Source organism: Arachis hypogaea, chromosome 10 (genome assembly GCF_003086295.3).
Source record: "Arachis hypogaea cultivar Tifrunner chromosome 10, arahy.Tifrunner.gnm2.J5K5, whole genome shotgun sequence".
NCBI classification, from domain to species: Eukaryota; Viridiplantae; Streptophyta; class Magnoliopsida; order Fabales; family Fabaceae; genus Arachis; species Arachis hypogaea.
The window spans coordinates 112,594,965-112,619,908 of record NC_092045.1 but is presented as its reverse complement, the minus strand read 5'-3'; the positions used below and the strand labels follow the sequence as shown (position 1 = coordinate 112,619,908).

Sequence of the window (24,944 nt, the reverse complement as noted above, 5' to 3'; positions counted from 1 at the left end):
CTCTGTCCCTCCCCACTACCTCCATTCTTTTATCCTTTTTTTCTCCTCCTCCTCCTCCTCCTCCTCATCTTCCTCCTCCTCTTTCACTGCCTCTCCTCATTTTTCTTATCTCCACTGCTTCAAGTCTTTTCTCCCTCTTATCTCCCTCATCTTCGAGCCTTCCTCCGTTTAGATTCGTCGACGCTTCTGCTTTGCATCTGTCTTTGCCAAATTCTTCATCGTCGCCCGCCTCCCTCTTCCTCTCTCAATTTATTCATAGATCTACCTTCGTTTCTTTGCCTCTTCTGGTTTCGCCTCCGCTTTTCTTCTACAATCCTTCCACCTCTCTTCCTTGTTGTCAGATCCATATAGTTCTCTGTTTTATTTTTTTAATTCATATATTATTTTTTTATTTAGATATTGATTGAAAATTGTGTTTATTTTTAATTTATTCTCTATTTGCTATTATTAATAGTTGTAATTTGTATTGAAATGGTAGTAGAGAGGTGGTTACAGGCACGGACCTACGCTTGGTAACGGGGGGCACTTGCCTCTACTCTCATTTTATTTTTTTAAACAAAAAAATATACATATATAATATGCCCCCATTTTAAATTTTTAATAACTACACTATAAATAAACTAAGTCCAATTATTAAAATTCCAAACCCATTTTATCTTTTTATTATATTGACTATTAGTTAACCTAATCAAATTTAGTCTTCTTTTATTCTCAAATTTCAGTCGTCACTCATTTATTCTCGTAAACCCTCTTCTTAGTTTCATATTTTCAACATTCTTTTTCTATTCCTTATCTAGTGGTCATCTTCACTTCATCAAAAGGTAAATTTTAATTTTTTTTTTGTTTTATATAGCTCTATATGACTTTATGTATCTTTCAATTTCATTGTTACTCTTTTTGATATTTTCAATTACAAATTTTAATTTAAACAATTATAGTTTAGGTATTAATTTATTTTTTATTATTTTCATAAATTTATATATTTTATTTTATTTTCAATTTAGTGATCCTTATTAATTATTTGTTTATCTTTCGTTCTATTCTATTATATGTAATTATGTTGCATATAAATTTTTAAAGTGAATTGATCAATTTACTAATTTAGAATATATTTTTTTATTTTTAGAAATAGTAATGAAAAAATATTTCAAAAGAAAGTTACCACTAGAATCTGAAGTCACTCCATTAGATTTGAAGCGAAGAAAGTTAGCTGCTAATGTAATTTTTGTTTTTTTTTTTTTTTGTATTCAAATCATTAATGAGCATTTTTATGTTCTTAAATTTAAATTAGGGTAAAGTTTATTTTTTATCCCTGAAGTTTGACAAAAATTTAAAAAATACTCCTAAGTTTTATTTTGTTTCAATTTTATCCCAAAAGTTTTTGATTTGTATCAAATATATATTCGACGGTTAATTTTTCAAAAAATCTAAGACCAATTTAACAATAATGCATAAAAATTATGCTTAATTTACTTTTGTTGAGGGTTGTTCTTATAAAATTGTTGTTGAATTTGTCTTAAATTTTTTGAAAAATTAGCCGTTAGGGATATATTTATTGCAAATCGAAAATTTTTGGGACAAAATTAAAACAAAATAAAACTTAAGGGTATTTTTGAAACTTTTGTCAAACTTCAGGGACAAAAAATATACTTTATACTTTGAATTAATATATCTTTTGATAGTAATATGTATTATTTTTGTCCCAACATAAATTTTCTGAGTCCATCACTAGGTGGTTATGGAGGTTTTAATGGTGGTAATTTGAACTGAAATAATGGTAAAGAAGTGGAGTTGATGGTTTGTGGCAGAGATAACATAGTCATTTTGTTAGAATGGTAAATTATAAGTAGTGTTATTTTCTTGAGTACCAAACAAGTTCTCAAATTTCATGTCTCATTGTGTCTATGTCATTTTGTGTCTTTATGTTTGTGTCTTATTTGTCTCTACTCACTAACCAAACGAAACGTGTGGGCTAATTTTATTCGATACGCATATTGTGTTGTTGTGCCTTGTTATGGAGATTGGGTGTGTCATACCTTGATGTGGTGGCTGCTTTTTGAAATTTATGTAGAAGAAATCGGATCGTCGGATTTTTTTGTTGGTAAAAGTTGGTATATAAATCGGATGGTCCAATTTATGTGAAGAAGAAATTTTAAAATTATATGAAAATAATCGGACCGTCCGATTTCAGTATTATTTAAAATTTTTTTATTTCGAACTAAAGTAAATCGGACCATTTGATTTGTGTTAAAGAAATTATTTTAATGCCTAAATAGAAATCAGACCAATCGATTTGTTTGACTATATATATACAATTCGTACTTGAGTTTCCAAATCTCTCATCTTCTTCTTCTTCTTCCTTCAGCCCCTCCAGAACTCTCCTCCTCTCGTATTTTTCTTTGTGCTTTAAAAAATTACAGTGAAGTTCATATTGGGGTGAGAAAAAAAATAGATGATAGAGTTGTATTAAAAGTATATTATTATGGTTAGATTTTGTTACAAATATCTGAAAGAGTGAAATTTGTATATGAAAATCCGTTAGATAATGTTATTCCATTCACAATCTCATTTGAAGAACTAAAATGTGTGATTTGTGAGAAGAAAGATTCTGAAATGTCAAGAAGAGTATCATGTATTTTATACAAGTATCCTATACTGATATTTGGTGGATTCGTTCAATTTCAAGCTAAATATGTAACTGATGAAGCGGGCAAGTAAGAGATGTTTTCAATGTATATTGAAAGTCGCTCTCAGATGTCGTTTATTGAGTTGTATATTGAGTTTGAACAATCTGAAGCCGACTGAAATATTAAACGGGAATATTACAATAGTGACAGTGAAGAAGAGTTTGAAAGTAATTACGAGGTCGTTGGTCCAGATTGAGATGAAAATCAAGCTGACGGCACTATGGAGGCAGATGTGGCAGAAGTGGCAAATGCACTAGCAAACCAACATCTGTGTGAGAAGCCATCTTTCATACGTGCTTTGGATTTGGAGGTCATGCATACACCGAAATTTTCTAAATACATGAATGCAAGTACGTAATTTAGATATTTGTACGAGAGATTAGAATTTTGTTATAATTCATATTGTTGATCGACTAATTAGTTACGTGACATGTGAAAATATAATTAATTAGCATTTGTTTATGTCTTTATTTGGTTAAATTTAAGATAATAACCCTTTTTATTTATTTATTTATTTGGTTAAATTTAATTAGCATTTATTTATGTCTTTGTGTTTTTATTTATTTGGTTAATCACATTTTGTACTTAATTTTAGTACATCACTACCCCTAAGTGAAAAAAAAAATAAATATCCTTTAATTTGGAATTTTAATTAGCTTAGACTAGTGAGAGTGTGTATTATCTTAGTGTGGAGAAATTTGAAAAATATTGGTAAAAGAAAAAATGGATATTTTGTATTTTCATTGAAAATCTCAAAAATTAGGTACATACACATGCATTGAATGTTGAACTATATTCATTAATCTTTTTGTATATATTATGTTATTGAAAAAAAAAAGAAGAAGAAAAAGAGAATGAAAAAAAAAAATAAAAAAGGGGGACAAATGTTACCTAAAAAAAATTGAGAAATAAATACATATGTGATATGAATTGAAAAGAATGCATGAGTATATGAAAAAGGGAATAATGGGTAGTTAGTTTTGTATTAGATTTTAATAGATTGTTATAGGTTATGTAGAAGTTTAAGTTAATCAAAAATTCAATTTCAAGTCCACTTGATCAAATACAATCTTACCTTGACCCTAATTCTATTACATTTTTTAAAAAATTCTCATGATACTTGTATGCATGAATTGAATAATTGTTGATTGTTAGATGAAAAATAAGTTTTAAAAAGTAAGATTAAAAGAGAATTGAGTGAATCAATCCTAAATACTTGAGCGATTAGAGAGCATACACATCTATTGAGGGGTTAGATTGCTCAATTCTATTTTTCTACCTTTTATTATCTATTATCTTGCAAGTTATTATATCTTTTACAACTAAATGGATTTATGGAAATTGCATTGATTGCTATATTGTTTTATTCCTTTTTGTTTATATGTTTTTTTGAAAATTAATTTGTTTTGACCAATACATAATACATATATAGATAGTTTACTTTTAATAAATGTTGTCGCAAACCTATTAACAGCTCAATGGATCCTAGTAGAAAATTATTGCCTGATCAAGGAGAATATTATATTGATAAGGGGGTATTACTCTAAAAATAATAATCTATTTGCAACTCCCTCCTAAGAAAGCAGTTTTAAGACATGGAACTAATGGCTTTATTTGATGTATATAATTGCTCATTTTTACTTCTCTAAAGTGCATAAGATAGTAAAGTACAAAAATGAAGATGTAAGCAACATTTGATGATTTAGTTGTTCTTATACACAATTGAAGTTATAAATCTAATGATTCTGAACTCCTTACATTTGTACTTGTCTATCTTGTAAACTTTAAGGCAGCTAAATCATCATTTGTGTTTGCATTTACCTTTTTCATTATGAAGAATGGGCTGATTTCGTTTGGGGCTATAAGAAAAGAAGTATAACATATAATATCTGTGTGCTTGGATGGTCAACATGGAACTGATAATAACTTGTATCCTTTTCAGAGAACCGCTAATCTCAAATACTATGTGGAGGAACATATTGATACAGGTAAATTTTATTTTGCATTTTGATAGCTGTCATGCCATTTTATGCTAGTAGGATTATTTAGCCATTTATTTACCTATAGCCAATCAACTTAAGGAAATTTGAAACCACAATCTCTTGTTTATCTGATACATGTTACTTGCAATTCTTCTATATTATTTTATATTTTCTTATTTAATTGATAATTATGAGTATGGCTCTTTAGGTAGTATATCAGGTGTCTGTCTTGCTCGCTTTAAACTTTCAAGGTAGCATTCCTGGTTTCACACATGATGCAACTGATCATGCAATTAAATTGAAGAGAACATTGATCTTCGATGCATTTGTACTATGTCAGGTAAGTACTCGTCTTCAGTAATCTATCTAATATCTATTATGATATATTACAAAAGATATCAAAGTCCTCTTATAATGAGCTAATGACACCTAAATTTGCTGTAACTTTTATATGACAACACTAATCTATTCTCTAACAATATAGGGAATAACACCTATCTAAGTAATCACATTTATAATAACGTAGAAAATAAGATTTATATAACCAAACCTTGCATATATATCATAATTTTTCACATTAATTTCTCGAATCTTATGCTAAGTACTACCTTAAAAGATTTCATTATCATAATTCATTAGATTTATGCATCAAAAGGTTCTAAGTGTTCATTTTGTTACATCTAATATGAAGAAGATATTATAAAGGATGTTAATTCTATATATCTCATATTCTAATATTCTAGGCCTTATTTTTGCTTTTGCTTCATGTACTTTGATCTCTAATCAATTCTCTTATTATCCTTATATAGCAACTAATCATAATTCAAATGGCTGGCATGTCATACTCATACTAAAGTTTATATAATGACAGAAATTTGAAACTAGTTCCCATTGCTATTGAATACTCATCAATCTGAAAGGCCTATTGGCTAGAGTATAGGACTGTCAAAATAAGTCAAACTCATTGGGTTAGTCTGCTTACCCGTTTAAACGGATGGATTTTTGCCCCTTGAATTAGGTCTGTCTAAATTTCGGTTTAAATAGGCCAGCTCACGGGCTAAACAGGCAGCCCGTTTAATTTTTTTGCATTTCTAAAAAAAAACACTTTTTTTCGTCAATATTCTCCATGATCTGACTTGAAAATCTGACTCACCAACTAAAAAATTGTTTGTTTAAGGTTTTTGACAAAAAAGTTGCCTTTTTTGCTAAAAGTATTTTTCAAAAAATAAAAATAAAAGTAAATAGGTCAGTCCTATTTAGCCTGTCGAGCTGGTCATAAACTGTCCCGGCTGAAAAATTATGGCCTATGAACAAAGCATGCTTAAACGGGCTAACTCGTATAACCCGTAGGCTTAGGTGTGTCAGGCCTAAATGGGCCAGCCCTACATAGTATGCTCAATTCCTAAAGAAAGTGAAAAATAATACCTTAAAAGCTAGCTGTTAATGAGAAAGAACCATTCTCTTTAAATACAACGTTAACCATCCTATAATACTCGATGTGCGATTTTGGACACCCCATATTATCCAAGTCCCTAACACATGACCATTAGCCTGGTAGTACTTGCATTGTCTCATTGTCTGGTTGATTTTGCCAGAGTTGCGCTATTGAGACATCAACAGGGCGTAGGCAGTGATCCGGCTATCTTTGACATGGTGCTGATCAATCGGACTCTTGTAGCTTGAATTATGGTTCGATTAGTGAGAAGAGGCCTGGATTTATCAATTTTGGCTCCTTATGATAGATCCTGGTATCCTGCTTTGCATATGTGCATTATAGTTTAAGTGATCCTCATCTAAATTTAACTCATCTAACAAAGTAGAAATCTAATATTTAATCAATTATGCAATTAGAGGAACAAAGCATAAAATTAGTGAAATTGAACGGTAATACAGAAGAATTGATATAATGCAACTAAGCAAGCACATAAATATCATGAATATTCTGCTCCTTAGCTTCTAGCAAGGAGTTAACACTTAATCAACATGATCACATTCTACCAGATTTCTTGCTACTCCGTCTTATGGACATTGATGTTAAATTCGACATTGACGTTAAATTCTTAAGAATTCTATTTTCAAAAGTGCAGATCTTCAATGAATTTAATGCAAGGAAGCTAGATGAATTCAACATATTTAAAGGAGTCACGAGATCTACCTCTTTATGGGAATAATAGGCTTGACAGTTGTACTTCAGGTTAGCGCTCTTTGAACTTTTCTCTATATTTTGGCTTTTTTTTTTTCTGTTTGAGAACATTTTAAGAAAACAATAAAATCGCTATTTTTTTTTTGTTCTTCCAGTTTATCATCGTTGAATTCCTCGGAAAATTCACTTCCACATTCAGGCTTAATTGGAAGCAGTGGTTCATCTGTGTCATTATTGGCTTTATTAGGTAAGAAAATCATTGGCATTTGAACGCTAAGATAATCTTTGAATGCTTATCGAATTTCAAATAACATTCGTTTTTTTTCTTCTTCATTTTTAGTGTTTTCTATTTTTAAAATTTTGTTAAAAAAAAATAAAAAACAATAAAATCATATTTTCTATTTTTTATCTTTTTTTTTTTTTTTACAAAATTTTGAAAAAAAAAACACTGAAAATAAAAATAAAAAACGAAAACACAAACTAAAGGTATTTTTGTCAAAAAAAAAAAAAACTAAAGGTATCTTTATATTTTTATTTGTATTTTCAAAAATATTAATCTAATAGATGCCGTCAACATTAAATGGTAGCTGGAATATGAATGAAATTTCCAATTCAATTAAGTGGTAAGATTAATGATACTAATAATCTATAGAATACTATTCACTAATGTAAGTATTATTACATTAGGTATATATATATAACGATATTACATCACGGGTAAATATTATTATTTTTTGTCAGTATTTAGCCAGCAATAATTTGCACTTATATTTATAGACATTTTGCACACAATAAATATATAGTTTGTAGTTATATTTATCAAAATTTTATACGCATAAATCAATACAATTTGTACTTACATTTTTTCAGAATTTACACACATGAATTAATAAAATTTATATTTATTAAAGACAATTTAATATTTGTGCTGTCCAAATAATAACAAAAAATACTAAAGATGGCTATTCTCCAAAAATTTCTCATATACATATATAGTTCAAATCATAGGAATATATAATAGATTTTTCTCCACGTTTTCAGTTGGCCTCTTGGTTGTTTTGGGAAGTTGATACCAGTGCCACACACTCCAATCAATAATAAATTTAGAAGAATTCTTCATGGAAGAACTCAAATGCAAAGTGGTCAGAGTACAACAAGAGAAAGTCCTTCGTACTCCAAACTAGTTATATGTTGCTATTTGATTGTAAACTTATTTTCAAGATTTCAACGTCGAAGAACATCAACGCACCAGGTTCTATACTGTAGTGCAGTCACATGTTTTGTTTATTATCAAGATTTTTAAATCAACCGTTAATAGAGTCCGATACTCTCCTTTTTTTTTTTATATATGACGATATACTATATGATATTTATCTTTCTTTGTTTCAACCAACAATATTTGCGTCTCTGCATATGCCCCCACGTTTATGTGGCGAAGTACTTTTTCATTTGTTCAGTAATTTACATTTAGTGATATTGCTGTAATTCTTCATTCATCTTGATAAAAATATTATAATTTTCTTGCATTGATAATATAAACTATCACAATTTTGCTAGGTAGACAATAGAGATCGTGAACAATTAACTATATCCCAGACTTATTAAATATGAATAAACCTAATTAATTCAAAATTTGTTGTTTTCATTATTTGCAAATAATTATTAGAAAAGTTAAAAAAAATTATTCGAATGAAAACACCAAAATATAATATAAAATAATATATTTAAATATACCTAGTAAGATGTTGTGTCAAATTTAAACTTATTTGGAGTCGTTTTTAACAATTTGTATAGTAATAAGAGTTGTATGCAACATTATTTATAAATAGATCAAATAGTATAGTAGTAAATCTTATATAATATATATAAATAAGTCAAATAATGTGAGATTTGAATATTTGTAATTGAAACTTCTTATAATTATAATTATTATGACACTTTATTTGTATATATTTATTGTATTTAATTAGTTATTTATGTTTTAGTTGAATAATAATAGATAAGAATTTAAATTTTTTTTTCTAAAGATGATTGGCTGATTCTTATACATTACTATGCATTTAGAAGTGTTGATATGGTATCATTAAAAAAGTATTGTATAAAAAATTACTTTTGTAGATTATAAATAGATGAAGAAACAAATTAGATAGTCAATTGGTTATAATATAAAAGGTTGAGGTATTCAATTCAACATATATAACACTCGGCAAACATCTCATTCAATTCAACGCTACCTTTTCAATGACAAATTTACAAACATCAATATGAAAGACAGACAAGGGTTAAATAGCTAGTTACTCTTAACTTTAGCCTCTTAAATTTACATTATAGAAACATGAAAACATAAAGAACAGCACCTAATGGCAATAATGGTCAAACCAACAATAATGTTTTCCATGATCAAACTCTTCCTCAACAACATCACCTCTACTATGAATCCACCACAGCAAATTGCTTAGAGAGTTTCCATCATCAAAAGCCTTCAAGCTTCTTATCTTCTGCAATGCACTTTCTCTATCATAAGTTCCTTCCATGGCATGGATAAAGCCTTTCCACCCTTCACCAACACCTTTCCTATTCAAATTTGCCTTTGTCCATTCCACAAGCTCCTTCACATAACCAACATCAGAGAACAATGTCTCTGTTATAGGCAACAATGGCAGAACCTGAATTCCAAGCCTACATTCTCTCCATTCTGGTGGAGCAAACCAAAGACCACTGTCTCTTTTATTAGCCCAAAGAACACCCATTATTCTATTCTCTTTCACAAAATCTTCATCATACAAGTTTTCTCCTTCTCTTACATGCCACCACATTTGAGCTGCATGCATTTCCAATGCTACAAGAGTTGATCCTGTTGCAATAAGATGGGTGTCGCCATAAGCGAGACCCATCAACGCTGCAGAGTAATATGCATTCACAGCTTCACTTGTGCTCTCTTGGTTTCTTCCATCTGCGAATTCAGTTAGACCTCCAGCCCAAGAATGCAATTTGTAAAGATCAAAACATCTCAAACGGGTGTAACTAGAGTTTGATCTTCTTCCCAAGTTCATGAAATCCGCCATAAGCGAATATGCTTGAGGCTTATACTTTCTTCCCCATGCTGGATCAATCTTTGCAAGCACTGCAATTGCATATAGAAAATATCCCAAATGATAATGATGATCATTGTAAATACTAAATCCGAAATCTGCACTCGAATCTTTAGATCCTTGTGAAGTAACAATTCCTCCCCATTTTGAATCATAGAGAAAACCGTTTCCTTCGAAAGTTCCATCTAACCATGGCTCAATTGCATCCTTCAAAAACTTCCTAATCACCGGGATGACATCATGAAATGAAACCTCTTCAGCTATCAAAGCCAATCTCGCTGCTCTTGTTATGGATTTCCCATAGTAATAGCAAGATGTTGTTGTGATTATTCCTGAGTTGTTCAAAGAATTTACATCTTCAGAAAGTGCTGCAGAAATTTCATCATATGAAGATTCTTTGATTCCTCTAGCGGAATGCCAAGTAACAGAAACAGGGTAACTTTTCAAAACCCATGAGTCTCCAACAATGCCAACAAGGTCCCCATCAATGCTTCTATACTTGAAATCATTCAGAATCGTTACATCACAATCGTTAGTTGACAGAAGCTGAAGGTGAAGAGGGTGAGCTAGCATTAACAACTCACCCCATCCTTTCTTTTCCCATTTGTATTCGACACAAAAAGCTTTCGCAAACAAAGCATCACCAGAGATGGCAAAACAAGTGCTGAACCTATCAAGAAATGACTCGTATTTGGTGTCTGAATCAGGCAGCAATGCTATTCTAATAATGCCAGAGAACCCATCAGAGGTAACTTCGGAAAGGCGACTATTAGTCATGGTAACTGCTGTTGTAGTATATATAAGCCATGTCTGACCATTGTTGAGTTGCATGGTGTGCTTAGTCAGAGTGCTGTTCGAGGAGAATGAAGTGATGGCATGAATGGTTGTGATAAGAAGTGGCGTATTATTGGTTACCAATGATGTAACAAAAGGGCTTCCTCTAACAAGGAAGAACCGCAAGTTGCAAGAGGGAATGTCTAAAGTTACACTCAGGTCACTATAGGAAGTGATTACATGCTTCAAGTGAGAGTAATCATGATCGGGTTTGGTTATGGAGGAGATGGTTATGTCAGGGTTGAAGACTTGGGATATGAAAGTGGGGGTGGCCAAGTGGGAAGGGTAAGAGAATGAGAGGGAGGAGTTGGATGATTTGATGAGGTAAGGGTGAATGTATTCGGGTTGATCACCGTTTTTTATGACAAAGTTTTGGAAGAATGAGTTTGTGGGAAGTGGATTTGATAGAAGGTTTTGGGAGAAGAAGTTTGAAGGATCTGGGAGGATTCTGGAATCTGTTTTAGGGAAGAGGAATGGCATGTTTGGTTGCTTTGGTGGTGGTGGAGGTGAAGGTGGTGGGGGCAGTGACAGTAACGAGGATGGTGATGGTGTTGGTGATGATGATGGCAGAGGAGGAGGAGGAGGAGGAGGAGGAGGAGGTGGTGGTGATGCTGGTGGAGGAGGAGGAGGTGGCGGTGGCGGAGGAGGAGGAGGAGGAGGAAGAAGTGGTGGTGGTGGTCTTCGTTTTTTACCTTTAAGTAATCTTTTTAGCATTGTGAATTTTAATTTGGCACTGCTAATTATATTGTTTGATTTATGAATGAGATTTGGATTTGGTAGGGGTTTAAGTTAGTTGGAGGGAATGGGTTGTAATTTTTTATATAGTTGGAGGGGAGGGAAAGGTGAACTAAAAAAGAAAGGAATTGGGGAATGGGAATTGAATGAAGAAAGGAATTGTTTGATGAAAAATGAAAGGATGATGCCATGCGTGACTAGTAAGAATACATAAGAAACAATTTCGGGTGTTTAGAAAGGAAAGAATAAAAAAGGGTCTTGCTAATATGAAAAGTTATCTGAATGGGAGATCAGTTCATACTTTATATCCTTCAGGATTCTTGTGGTTAAGTTGGAAAATCACAAGCCTTGTGAATAAATAACTTCATAGGTTTTTTGACCTCAGACATAAAATTGAAGGGACAACATACTGGTAAAACGAATTCACATATTTTACTCTTTCAAGTTTCTGCTGCTAACAAATCTTTCAAAAGGAAATTACCATCAAAGTTACATTACCAATATTTGTATAGTGTTGTTTCCTTGATTAAAGGGCATCCATCAGTTTTAGCCACTTTAACTTCACTAACTCAAAATGCCAAAATTTATGATGTGAACATAGCATTAAAGACTCAGAATGAATGCGAACCGCCAAAGACTTTATACTTACAGAGGAATTGTAAGAAACATACATCAAATACATAAATAGGTACAATGCCAGAAACTATGTAACTTATTATCTTTTCAAGTATTTGAAATCATTAACAATACCTAGTGGCAGTAATGACCAAACCAAGAGTGTTTCCCATGCGCAAACGAGTCATCCTCAGCGCCTCTGCTGTGAATCCACCATAAGAGGTTAGTCAACGTGTTACCATCATCGAAACCATTCAAGCTTCGTATCTTTTGCAGCGCACTTTCACTATCATAGATTCCTTGCAGGGCATAGACAAATCCCTTCCACCCCTCTCCAACCCCTTCCCTGTTCAAGGCAGGCAATGTCCACTCTACAAGCTGCCTCACAAAATCAACATCCGAGAAAAGGACTTCGGAAATGGGAAGTATTGGTAAGAGCTGAATCCCAAGTCTACATTCTCTCCACTCAGGAGGTGCAAACCATAGTGCACTGTCTCTTTTGTTAGCCCATAGAACCCCAACTACCCTGTTCTCTCTTGTGAAATCTTCCTCATATACATTCCCTCCCTCTTTAACTTGCCACCACATTTGCGCTGCGTGAATTTCCAACGCTGTAAGCGTCGATCCCATCGCAACAAGGTGGGGATCCCCATAAGCCAGACCCATCAATGCTGCCGAATAATATGCATTCACAGCTTCACTAGTACTCTCTTGATTCCTTCCATCTGCAAACTCAGTTAACCCTCCAGCCCAAGAATGCAATTTATACAGATCAAAACACCTCAGACGCGTAAAACTAGAATTCGATCCTCTGCTCAATGTCATAAAATCAGCCATAAGCGAATATGCTTGAGGCTTATACTTCCTTCCCCAAGCAGGATCAATCTTAGCAAGCACTGCAATTCCATATAGAAAATATCCCAAATGATAATGGTGATCATTGTAAATTCCAAACCCAAAATCAGCACCGGAATCATTAGACCCTTGCTTTGTAACAATGCCTCCCCATTTCTTATCATACAGAAATCCATTCCCATTAAAACTTCCGTCGAGCCACGGCTCGATGGTCTCCTTCAAATACTTCCTAACAGCAGGAATCACATCAGGAAAACACACTTCTTCGGCTATCAACGCCAACCTCGCCGCCCTGGCAACCAATTTGCCATAGAAATAGGACGAATTCGTCGATATCCCAGCCGAATTCAGTCCCTCAACATCCCTCACAAGAGCCGAAACAATTTCATCATAAGATCCATCCCTAATACCTCTAATAGAATGCCAAGTCACAGAAACATGATTTGTTTCCAATATCCATGAATCCCCAACAACACCAACAAGATCACCATCAATGCTCTTATACTTCAAATCCTCCAAAACAACAACACCAGAACCAACATTAGACAAAAGCTGAAGATGAAGAGGGTGTGCTAATATCAACAAATCACCCCACCCTTTCTTCTCCCACTTATACTCAACACTATAAGGCTTTGAAAACACAGCATCACCACTCACAGGGTAACAAGAACTGAACCTATCAAGAACCGCCACCTGCCGCGAATCGGAACCCGGCAAAAGAGCTACCCGAATCACACCACAAAACGGATCAGAAGTGATCTCAGAGAGAGTGTGGTTAAGCCTGATCGGTGAAGAAGCATAGAGGAGCCACGTTTGGCCGTTATTGAACTGAAAAGTGAACTTGGTTTGCGATTCATTGGAAGAAGAGAAAGAGAGGATTGCGTGGATGGTTGAGATTGAAAGAGGAGTTGGTTGAGTAACAGAGAAAGTGACAAAGGGGCTTCCCCTAACAAGGAAGAATCTGAGATTAGAAGAAGGAATCTCCAACGTTACACTCAGATCACTGTAGGAGGAGATTTTGTGATTGGAATGAAAGGTTTTTTCGTTTGAATTAGTGATTGTGAGATCGGAGTTGAAGGCTTGGTAGGTGAATGCGGTGTTTGAGATTTGCGAAGGGTATGAGAGGGAAAGAGAGGAATTTGAGGGTTTGATTAGGTAAGGATGAAAGTATTCTGGAACGTCACCGTTTTTGAGAACGAAGTTTTGGAAGAACGAGTTTGTTGGGAGTGGGTTTGAGAGAAGGTTTTGGGAGAAGAAATTGGAAGGTTCTGGAAGCACATTGGAATCAGTCTCTGGGAATATGAATGGAAAACGCTGCTTATTGGTGCGTGGCATTGTTGTTGGAACTGAAAACTCTGGTGATTGTGATGGTGGTTGTGATTGTGATTCTGATTCTGGTTTTGGGGTTTTATAGGGTTTAGGGCGTTTTTTGAGGCCTTGTGTGAATGCAATGCTCACCTTGCCTCGCAGTTTCTTCAGCATTTTTATTTTTATTTTTATTTTTCACTTTTTTTTTTAAATTGTGTGGAGGTTGGGATTATGATGGAGGGGTTTGACTATGATTGCATTTTCTTGAAGGAGTTGGTTAAGTTTGTTGGGATGGATTTTATGGAAGCAGGTGGAGAGAGGAGAGTGAAGAGTGGGTGTTTTTATTATTTGGATTGAAGTTGACGGCGGAAGTTGGGAAGGTATATGAATATGTGTTGGCATGTGAAGGAAGAAAGGGAGGTAAGAGGTGCAAGGAAGAGATGGCATCATCATGCGTATCAAGAATTTGTAAGACGTGTGATCTGTGCGTGTGCAAATGAGAATGGAAGTAAGTAACTGCGGGGAAATTATATACAACTCTTCGTGGTTAAGAAATTATGACTTATGAATATGTTTTATTCAAAGGGGACGAAAGCAACCAGGAAAATCAACATTCTTTGGCTCTATAAAGTTTTGGTAATTGCTGTATGAGTTTAACCATATAAAAAGTTTTACATAATTATTGATGAGATTCATGTATTTGATAATTTCTCTAGAAATGTGTATAAAAATTTGTTATTTTGTTAATATAATAATATTTGATTATTTAAAGAGTATTCAAGGTGAAGCATCGAAAGTCTTTTTGGCAAAGGTGGTCTGGGCGGCGTGTCGTGTTTTGCGGCGGTGTGATGGTCGAATATTCGTAGTGAAGGAATTAGAAAGAGAAGAAGTTGATGCTTGATGTGAAGACTCACACTTGAAGGAGAGATTGTTAATATTACAAGTATGAGAAATGTTAAAGTTAGTCCCACGTAAAAAAAATAAAAAAAGTGAGGAGTTTATAAGATGAAAGACACATTAAATTAAATTATGTACTTGACATATTTAATAATTCACACGTACCTTAGATTTTATTACAAAATTTATAAGTATCGACACAAAATTAGAGAGGAGAGGAATTTTTTCTTTCGAAAAATAGAATTTATTAATAAACTTTTTAAAAATAAATACAAATAATAAAAATTAATAATTGCTTCAAAAAATTAAGTACTTTTAAAGAAAAATTTTAAATTAATGAACATTTTAAAAATTATTAAAAAAATTATAAATTATTATTATTTTATTAATAACGAATAAAAAAAAAGATAAAAAAACGAGATAATTATAGAAAAATAAGTAATTGAAAATCTTCATCATGCTTTATATATTATGATGTCATCTTTGTAATAAAAATATTTTTTTATTATCTTTTTGCTTTTCATAAGTTTATAGTTTTTTATTGTTTCATTGCGAGGAAAATTATAAATGTATATGTGCACTAAAAAAGTTCAATAATTGATAATAGATTAGTAAATGAGATTAGGTTATGTACTTTTTTAATTTGTGTCTTGCTCTTTTTTTTCTTTTTTTTCTTTTTTTGACAACGAAAAATAATGACTTTAATGGTGATTTCTCAACTTAATGTTTCATTCTTTATAAAGAGGAATTTGAGATTATTTCAGGATTTTCATTTTTATCGTTTTAACTCCTTTTTATACGCATTTTGTTTCTTTGTGCTTTTTATTTAGTTTTTTTTTTTTAGTTTAGAAATTTTTTCGTATGGTGTTTAAAATTTGAGGTGGAATTTTAATTTTTATTTACATATTGATTTTAATTGTTTGTGTGATCTCTTCGGATATATATCATTATTATAACTTGAAAAAAATAAATTGATGACATAACATATATGTATCTGTTCATATCCTGACCCAATAATAAAGGCCCAGGTCCAAAAGAAAGGCTTAGTCCAGAGGATTGAGCCTTGCTAAGCACCGACCTTCGTGATAAGAAGTCGGTGTTGACTACGACCTGTCCTAAAGAAGTCGGGCACGAGATTAGCTGGCAGATAAACACTCATTCAAATGAGTAACCGCCCCTAAAATCTCTCTAACCGCTTTATCAAGCCATATCTTAACCTCCCTAAGATAATGGGACGGTTAACACCCTAAAGATATGGCACTACTCCAACGGTGGTTATTGGCTCACCACTATAAATACACTGACACTCCTCAGGTATCTTTAAGCCCAATACTCTCTAGACCTGCTAACACCCTTGCTAACTTAGGCATCGGAGTGTCTTTGCAGGTACCACCCCCCATTTATTCACGTACACAAGTCGGAAGGAGGCTCCAGCGAACGAACCTACTCGAAAGCCACCCTCTGCAGACAATTGGGCCAACCAACGTCATCCATTCTATTAATCTTCGGTTACCCACCGTAACATTGGCGCCGTTGCCGGGGACCCGAGAGATCATCCATAGATGGCGGACAGATCCCACGAAGAAGGCCATGTGGAGACAGATTCTGAACAAGAGAATCTGGACACAGGCAATAACGATGTGGATTTCACCCTCCACCAGGAAATCGATAATCAACACAGGGAAGGCACCTCCGGAGTAAAAAACCCAAAGGTAAACTCCTCAGAAGGGCGCGAGTCAGAAAAAGAAGGACCACCCCATGTAACTGAACTCATGGGATTAGTCCACAGCCGCCTGGAGCAGTTAGAGCAGGAGCGAGAGCGGCAAAAGAAAACTGAAAAGAGCCTAAAAGAGGAGATGGAACGACGAAAAGAGTTAGAAAGAAAACTCTTAAAGTTGGAATCCTCCCTCAAAAGTCGCAACTCCCGTGACGAACAAGAAGAGCCACCCTTAGGTGGGGAGGATCCCTTTAGCGAGGACATAATGAGGGCTAAAGTTCCGAGGAACTTCAAAAGCCCTGATATGGACCTCTACGACGGAACCACGGATCCAAAGCATCACCTGAGCAACTTCAAAAGTCGGATGTACCTAGCTGATGCCTCCGACGCTATGCGATGCAAAACCTTCCCGACCACTCTATCGAAAGCAGCGATGAAGTGGTTCGATAGCCTCCCCCCAAGGTCGGTTACCAGTTTTGAAGACCTCTCAAGGAAGTTTTTGATGAGGTTCTCAATCCAGAAAGACAAGGTGAAACATGCACCGAGCCTCCTGGGAATAAAACAGGAGGTCGGAGAATCTTTACGAGCCTATATGGAAAGGTTCAACAAAGCATGTTTGGAGATCCAAGACCTGCCCACAGAGGCAGTCATAATGGGATTAGTCAATGGACTTAGAGAAGGTCCCTTCTCGCAGTCCATATCTAAAAGACATCCCGTTTCTCTAAGTGATGTACAGGAAAGAGCTGAAAAATACATCAATATGGAAGAAAATGCCAAATTAAGAGACCTGAGTTGGCGACCTGGGTCCCCTCCCTCAACAAAAGAGAGGGAAAGGGAAACCAAGAAAAAGGAAGAGCTCGGTCTCGAAAGGCCAAGAAAATATCACTCTTATACTCCTCTGAAAGTTTCTATAGTGGATGTATACAGAGAGATTTGCAATACTGAGAGACTGCCACCCCCTAGACCCATTAAAAATAAAAAAGGGGGGAGCCGCAACGATTACTGCGAGTACCATAAAATATATGGTCACTCCACAAACGACTGCTACGACCTTAAAAATGTGATAGAAAAGCTGGCTAGAGAAGGTCGGTTTGATAGATATCTCATAGAAAGGTCGGACAGTCATGGAAAGAGAAAGCGAGATGATATGGATAGAAGAGACCCACCACCGCAGACTCCAGAGAGACATATCCATATGATCTCAGGAGGGTTTGCGGGAGGGGGAGTTACCAAATCCTCTCGCAAAAGACATCTCAAAAGAGTCTACCAGGTCGGGGAGGAGTCACCCGACCTTCCTACCATTTCATTTACAAAAGAAGATGGGCAAGGAATAATCCCTGGACACGATGATCCAGTAGTAATAACTATGATCCTGGCAAATGCCCATCTCCACAGAACCCTAGTGGACCAAGGAAGCTCGGCGGACATTCTTTTTAAGCCCGCTTTTGACAAACTAGGGCTGGATGAGAAAGAATTAAGAGCCTACCCCGACATCTTGTATGGATTAGGTGACACGCCAATAAAACCACTGGGATTTTTATCCCTCCACACCACTTTTGGAAAAGGGGAAAAATCAAAGACTCTGAGTATAGACTTCATAGTCATAGATGTAGGGTCAGCATACAATGCTTTGATCGGCAGAGCTACCCTTAATCGACTCGGAGCGGTGGTATCCACTCCCCACCTCTGCATGAAATTCCCGACCTCAGCGGGAATAGCAACGGTAAAGGGAGATCAAAAGTTGGCAAGGAAATGCTACAATGAAAGCCTAAATCTGAGAGGAAAGGGCAGAGAAGTTCACACAATAGAGCTCGGCGGCGCAAGGGCCAGAGAAGAGCTGCGACCACAACCGGGAGGAAAAACCGAGGAGATACAGGTCGGTAAAGAGGAAGGGAAAAACACTTATATAGGAGTCAACATAGGGGAAACTCTAAAACAAGAGTTGGCTAAACTCCTAAGAGATAATTCCGACCTCTTCGCCTGGAAGGCCTCTGACATGCCTGGGATTGACCCCGAGCTCATGTCCCACAAGCTCTCGGTTTATCCAGGGTCCCGACCTGTACAACAAAGAAGACGCAAGCTCGGGCCAGAACGAACCCTAATAGTAGAAGAACAAGTACAAGCGCTTCTGGAAGCTGGCTTCATCAGAGAAGTCAAGTACCCAACATGGCTAGCCAATGTAGTGCTAGTCAAAAAACAGAATGGCAAATGGAGAATGTGTGTCGACTATACCGACTTAAATAAGGCATGTCCCAAGGACCCTTATCCCCTACCAAGTATTGATACCCTAGTGGATTCCAGCTTGGGGTACCAATACTTATCGTTCATGGACGCCTACTCGGGATATAATCAAATCCCGATGTATGAGCCAGACCAGGAGAAAACATCATTCATCACACCCAGAGCTAATTTCTGCTACGTGGTCATGCCATTCGGATTAAAGAATGCAGGAGCCACATACCAAAGGTTGATGAATAAAGTGTTTTCCCCTCACCTAGGGACCCTAATAGAAGTATACGTCTACGACATGCTGGTAAAAAGCAAGAAGGAAGTCGACCTCCTGTCAGACCTCTCGCAAGTCTTCGACACCATAAGGCTGCACGGGATGAGATTAAATCCCGCAAAGTGCGCCTTCGCGGTAGAGGCAGGGAAGTTTCTAGGGTTTATGCTAACACAAAGAGGGATTGAAGCCAATCCCGATAAGTGTAGAGCCATCCTAGAAATGAAAAGTCCGACTTGTGTGAGAGAAGTCCAGCAGCTCAATGGCCGACTTGCAGCCCTCTCCAGATTTTTGGCAGGATCGGCACTAAAATCCCTTCCTCTGTTCTCCCTATTGAGAAAGGGATGCCAGTTTGAATGGACTCCGGAATGCGAGGAGGCGCTCCAAGAGTTCAAAAAGTTTTTAAGCCAACCTCCTATCCTAACCCGACCAGTACCTGGGAAAGACCTCGTCCTGTACTTATCCGTAGCGAACAAGGCTGTCTCATCAGCCCTGATAAAAGAAGACGAGGTCGGACAACATCCAGTCTACTTCATCAGTAAAGTTCTACAAGGCCCTGAACTAAGGTACCACAAACTAGAAAAGTTTGCCTACTCCTTAGTAGTAGCCTCACGAAGGCTACGGCCTTACTTTCAAGCTCACACAATAAGAGTCCGTACGAACCAACCCATGAAGCAAATCCTCCAAAAGACGGATGTTGCAGGGAGAATTGTTCAATGGGCAATAGAGCTCTCCGAGTTCGACTTAAGATATGAAACTCGGACGGCGATCAAAGCTCAATGCCTCGCTGACTTCGTTGCAGAATACGCAGGGGATCAAGAGGAAAAACCTACTACATGGGAACTCTATGTAGACGGATCCTCCAATAAAACAGGAAGCGGCGCAGGCATAATATTGGTAGATGAAAGAGGGACCCAGATAAAGGTTTCCCTAAAATTTGAATTTCCAGCTTCAAATAATCAGGCAGAATATGAAGCCTTGATTGCCGGATTAAAGCTGGCAGAAGAGGTCGGTGCTACAAAGGTGATGATATACAGCGACTCACAGGTGGTGACCTCCCAGATAAGTGGAGAGTATCAGGCAAAGGACCCAAACATGAAGAGGTACTTGGACAAAACTCTGGAACACCTTGGGCATTTTGCAGAAACCGAGGTTAAACACATAACTCGGGATTTAAACAGCAGAGCAGACGCCCTGTCCAAGTTAGCAAGTACCAAACCGGGAGGGAACAATAGAAGCCTGATTCAAGAGACCCTCCAGGAACCCTCAGTAGCAAAAATAGAAGACAAACAAGAAGTACTTGAGATAACCGGTTTAAACCTCGGATGGATGAATCCCTTAGTCGAATACATGAAATTCGACATCCTCCCTAAGGAGGAGAAAGAAGCTAAAAAGATCCAAGCACAACACTACACCTTGGTGAGAAATGTCCTCTACAGAAGAGGGATATCAACACCATTGTTAAAGTGTGTACCGGCCTCAAAAACTCCCGAGGTATTGGAGGAAGTACATAGTGGGATCTGCGAAAATCATCTCGGAGCAAGGTCACTAGCCAGAAAAATAATCCGAGCTGGATTCTACTGGCCGACCTTGCAGAAAGATGCCACAGAATTTGTGAAAAAGTGTCAACCATGCCAGATGCATGCAAATTTCCACGTGGCTCCACCAGAAGAGCTCATCAGTATCACTTCTCCATGGCCTTTTGCAAAATGGGGAATGGATTTGTTAGGTCCTTTTTCCCAAGCGCCAGGACAAGTCAAATACCTGATCATGGGAATAGATTACTTCACAAAGTGGATAGAAGCAGAACCATTGGCCACCATCACCGCTCAAAGAAGTCGCAGGTTCCTCTACAAAAATATCATCACAAGATATGGGATACCCTACTCCATCACTACAGATAATGGAACCCAATTCACCGACGCTACCTTCAGAAGCTTAGTAGCCAGTATGAAAATCAAACATCAGTTCACCTCGGTGGAGCACCCACAAACCAATGGGCAAGCCGAGGCAGCCAACAAAGTCATACTGGCAGGGCTAAAGAAGAGACTGCAGGAAGCAAAAGGAGCTTGGGCTGAAGAGCTCCCTCAGGTGCTATGGGCTTATAGGACAACCCCCCAATCCGCCACGGGAGAAACACCTTTCCGACTAGTCTATGGTGTAGAAGCCATGATACCAATAGAAATCAATGAGCAAAGCCCAAGGGTAATTCTCCATGACGAGGTCGGAAACGTACGGGGACACAAAGAGGAGCTCGACTTGCTCCCCGAAGTCCGAGAAAATGCCCAGATAAGAGAAGCAGCATTGAAACAAAGGATGACTACAAGGTACAACAAAAAAGTCATTCGAAGAACATTTGCCCCGGATGACTTGGTCTTAATCAGAAACGACATTGGAGTCAACAAATTAGGAGAAGGAAAGCTCGCCGCAAATTGGAAGGGACCATACAAAGTCAATGAAGTTTTAGGAAAAGGTTATTATAAAGTAACCGACCTGAACGGCACTGAGCTACCAAGGTCGTGGCATGCTTGTAATATGAAAAGGTACTACAGTTAAAAGCGAACTCTACTCCCTGATGTACTCTTTTCCCAACTTCATGATTTTTTCCCAAAATTAAAGGGTTTTTTCTGGAGAAGGGTTTTTAACGAGGCATCATAGTAGAGACTAAGGGAAAATAGGCTATTAAAACCCTTAGTAGCAAGAAGGTACCTCCCCAATTAATAAAGATCTTTTTTCATCTATAATATCTCTTTTAAACCCCTTTTCTATTTTTCTAAGTCTTTCTACGAAACGCGCCGACTTAAGCTCGACAAAACGTGAAAATCCCATGAACCGACCTAGATGCTCGTCAGGATAAAACGACGAGGTACAAGTCGGCGTAAAGAGGTTATATAAGCCGATCGTAAAACTCGGGAATAATCCGACTCATAAGTCGAAATGAGAACTCAAGTAGAAAAACTCGGAAGTACTTCAACCCGTAAATCGGAGTGAAGGAACGAGTAAAAGAAAAACGCATCGCAAAAATAACCTAAGTCACAGGAACTCACTAAAACAAAGTTGAGTATAAGGGATAATAAAAAGAGATTGAAAAACCTAAGAAAAAGTTTAAGGGCTGTCCTAAAAAGTCCTTAAACCAAAGGCTCAGAGAAACAAACAAGCCTAAGCAAAAGGTTTTCTGGAAAAGATCAAGGGAACTTCGAAAAATCAAAAAAGCATACACGCATGAGGTAATCTAGACCCTTATCCAAAAAAAGGGCATTTATTTTAACTTAAAAACCCTTATTAAAAAGGGTATATTTTTTAAATATTTTGTTTACGGCCTTAAAAGGCCAAAGGAAATTGTTCAAACCACACAACCAACTGAAAGTAAATAAAAGAGTTTAAAATGAGGAGCCCACAAGCCGGGCCCCCAAATAGCTACGAATCATTTTTTAGGAAGAGGAGCAGACGGATCACCGCCCCCGGAATTAGGAGGAGCGCCACCAGAGGCATCCATGGGAGATGAAGAGATAGGAGGATCTACTGAAGAACTCGGAGCGTCTTTAGAACGAGGAGGGGACTCAATAATCCTCTGCCCCCGAGTCTTCAATTCTGACTCGGAAACGATTACGGGGGCAGGAGGATCTACAATGGCACCATCAATAACAACTTTGTCAGGATGTAAAGGAGAAAGATCCAAGTCGGGAGCAATAACTCTGACCTGCTCCAGGAAGATCCTCCAAGACTCCTCGGCGCCATCAGCAATAGAGTCCTCCAACTCATCATATGCCTTCCGAGAATTCAACAGATCAGTCTTCACAGACACAAGATCATTGAATAAACTTTGGTAGCTGGCCTGCGCTGTTTTTCTCAGATCCATCTCCATGTTGCATTGGGCCTGCAAAACCTTTCCTTTCTCCCGGAGGGTATCTCTCTCCTCCCTCAGCTTGGCAATTTCCTTCTTCAACTCTCCCTCATGCTCTTGGTATGCACGAAGCCTTCCTTCCAGCTCCTCGACCCTCGAGGTCATCCCTAAAGAGCTGAGAGGAGCCTTCTCAAAAATATCCAAGAGCTTGCCACAGACCCCCGCCGCTTTGAGACTCTCCTCGATCATAGTGGTAAGGTGGCTCCGAACAGACATATCATCCATGGTTATACGAGCATGAGGATAGATATTCTTTCGGACGAATGCAAGAGAATCCGCCTTAACCTCACCAGAAGAACCAGACTCTAAGGTCTTGCGCTTCTTTGGATCAGGGGAAGGTCGGACGACGGGGGGCGGCTGAGAGGAAGCTGAAGAAGAAATCACAATGGGTTTGGAAAGAGTCCCAACGTTCCGAGGAGGAGGAGGAGGAGAGATGACCCTGGCACCACCAGTCCGGGCGCGAGACTTGGCTTTGGCCTCCTGGACTCTCTGGTAAGATTCCTGGGCATTTGTCTTTGCCATTTCTGAAAAAGAAAACAATAGCTAAGGAATCAAACAAGTCGGGAATCTAATAAACAAGAGAAAACTACCTAGCTGTGCTTGGATAAAGGTCGGAGACCCCTGGAGAAACTTTTTGGTATCCAAGTATGGGGCCCTCCCCCACACTTCTCGGAGAAACCCCACAATGGCAGCCTCTACTTCATCCAGGTCATCCAGACCATATTTCTCACAAGGGGAAGCCTCCAGTCAGTATAAGGGAAAGCGAGGAGAAGAGTTATCATCCAGAAAAAAGGGGTGATGACCCTCTACAGCTTGCACTTTAAAAAAGTAATTTTTAAAATCATGGAAGGACTCGTCAAAAAGGGTAAAAATTCTCCGACCTTGTATGGCTCGGAAGGAAACCCATTGTTGTTTATTGTTCAGCCCACTAAAAGGCTTGGTCGTATGAAAAAGATGGAAAAAGATCTTCAGAGAGGTCGGAAAATCCAGAGCATGGCTAATAAATTGATAAATTTTCAAGAAACCCCAAGAGTTGGGGTGAAGCTGGGTAGGGGCAACCCGACAATGCTGCAAAACAGACACCTCAAAATCTGAAAAGGGTAGAAAGACGCCCAGACGGGTGATCATGCACTCATACATAAAGAAGAAATGAGGAGCCGTTTCATTGGCTCTCCCATGACAAACTCGGTCCTCTGAACCTGGGATAAGCAATTCATACTTAGGCTCATCCTCATCCGAAGTACAGAGCCGGTGGTGGGTGCGAAGATGAGTAATAAACTCCGCATCAACCAACGGCTCCTCCCCTAGAACAGTAACATCGACCCAATCTACGGAGGCCATTTTCTTTTTCTAAAGAAAAATGAGGAAACCTACAAAGGGAAAAAGAAAAGAAAAAATCAAAAACAAAGGTCTCTAGAGAGGAGAAAAAGGAACCAAGCAAAAGTCTACAAACCTATTTATCTACAAAGTAAAGGCATACGAAAGGTGCGAAAGAGAAAAAGAAACTAACCTCTTTCCGAAAATGAAGGTTGGAAGAAGCAGAAGCCTCCGAAGCACAAGAATGCAGCACGAATGAATGAAGAACAAAGGAAGAAGAAATTTGAAAATTTGCAGAAACGAAAAAAGGAAAGAGAAGGAAAGTATTTATAAATATGCTAAGGGGCGTAATGGTAAA

General features: G+C 37.1%; 3 protein-coding genes across 3 annotated transcripts in view; 1 reads left to right on the top strand and 2 right to left on the bottom strand.

Moving 5' to 3' along the window:
* Nucleotides 1-8,286, top strand: part of LOC112716677 (calcium-transporting ATPase 8, plasma membrane-type-like) — a 72,869-nt gene extending 64,583 nt beyond the window's left edge. The window contains exons 4-8 of the mRNA XM_029289810.2: nt 4,630-4,675; nt 4,878-5,009; nt 6,757-6,863; nt 6,968-7,059; nt 7,854-8,286. Of these exons, the coding sequence (XP_029145643.2) occupies nt 4,630-4,675; nt 4,878-5,009; nt 6,757-6,840 (262 nt within the window). The 3' untranslated portion in view covers nt 6,841-6,863; nt 6,968-7,059; nt 7,854-8,286. The remainder of the gene's footprint in view (nt 1-4,629; nt 4,676-4,877; nt 5,010-6,756; nt 6,864-6,967; nt 7,060-7,853) is intronic.
* A 712-nt stretch (nt 8,287-8,998) lies between these two features.
* On the bottom strand, nt 8,999-11,452 carry LOC112716674 (glucan endo-1,3-beta-D-glucosidase-like). Its single transcript, XM_025768634.3, has one exon. It carries the CDS (start codon nt 11,450-11,452, stop codon nt 9,170-9,172), a length of 2,283 nt encoding a protein of 760 aa, XP_025624419.1. The 3' UTR covers nt 8,999-9,169.
* Nucleotides 11,453-12,090: 638 nt separating this feature from the next.
* Nucleotides 12,091-14,871, bottom strand: LOC112716675 (glucan endo-1,3-beta-D-glucosidase). Its single transcript, XM_025768635.3, has one exon. It carries the CDS (start codon nt 14,423-14,425, stop codon nt 12,224-12,226), a length of 2,202 nt encoding a protein of 733 aa, XP_025624420.1. The 5' UTR covers nt 14,426-14,871; the 3' UTR covers nt 12,091-12,223.
* Nucleotides 14,872-24,944: the final 10,073 nt, after the last annotated feature.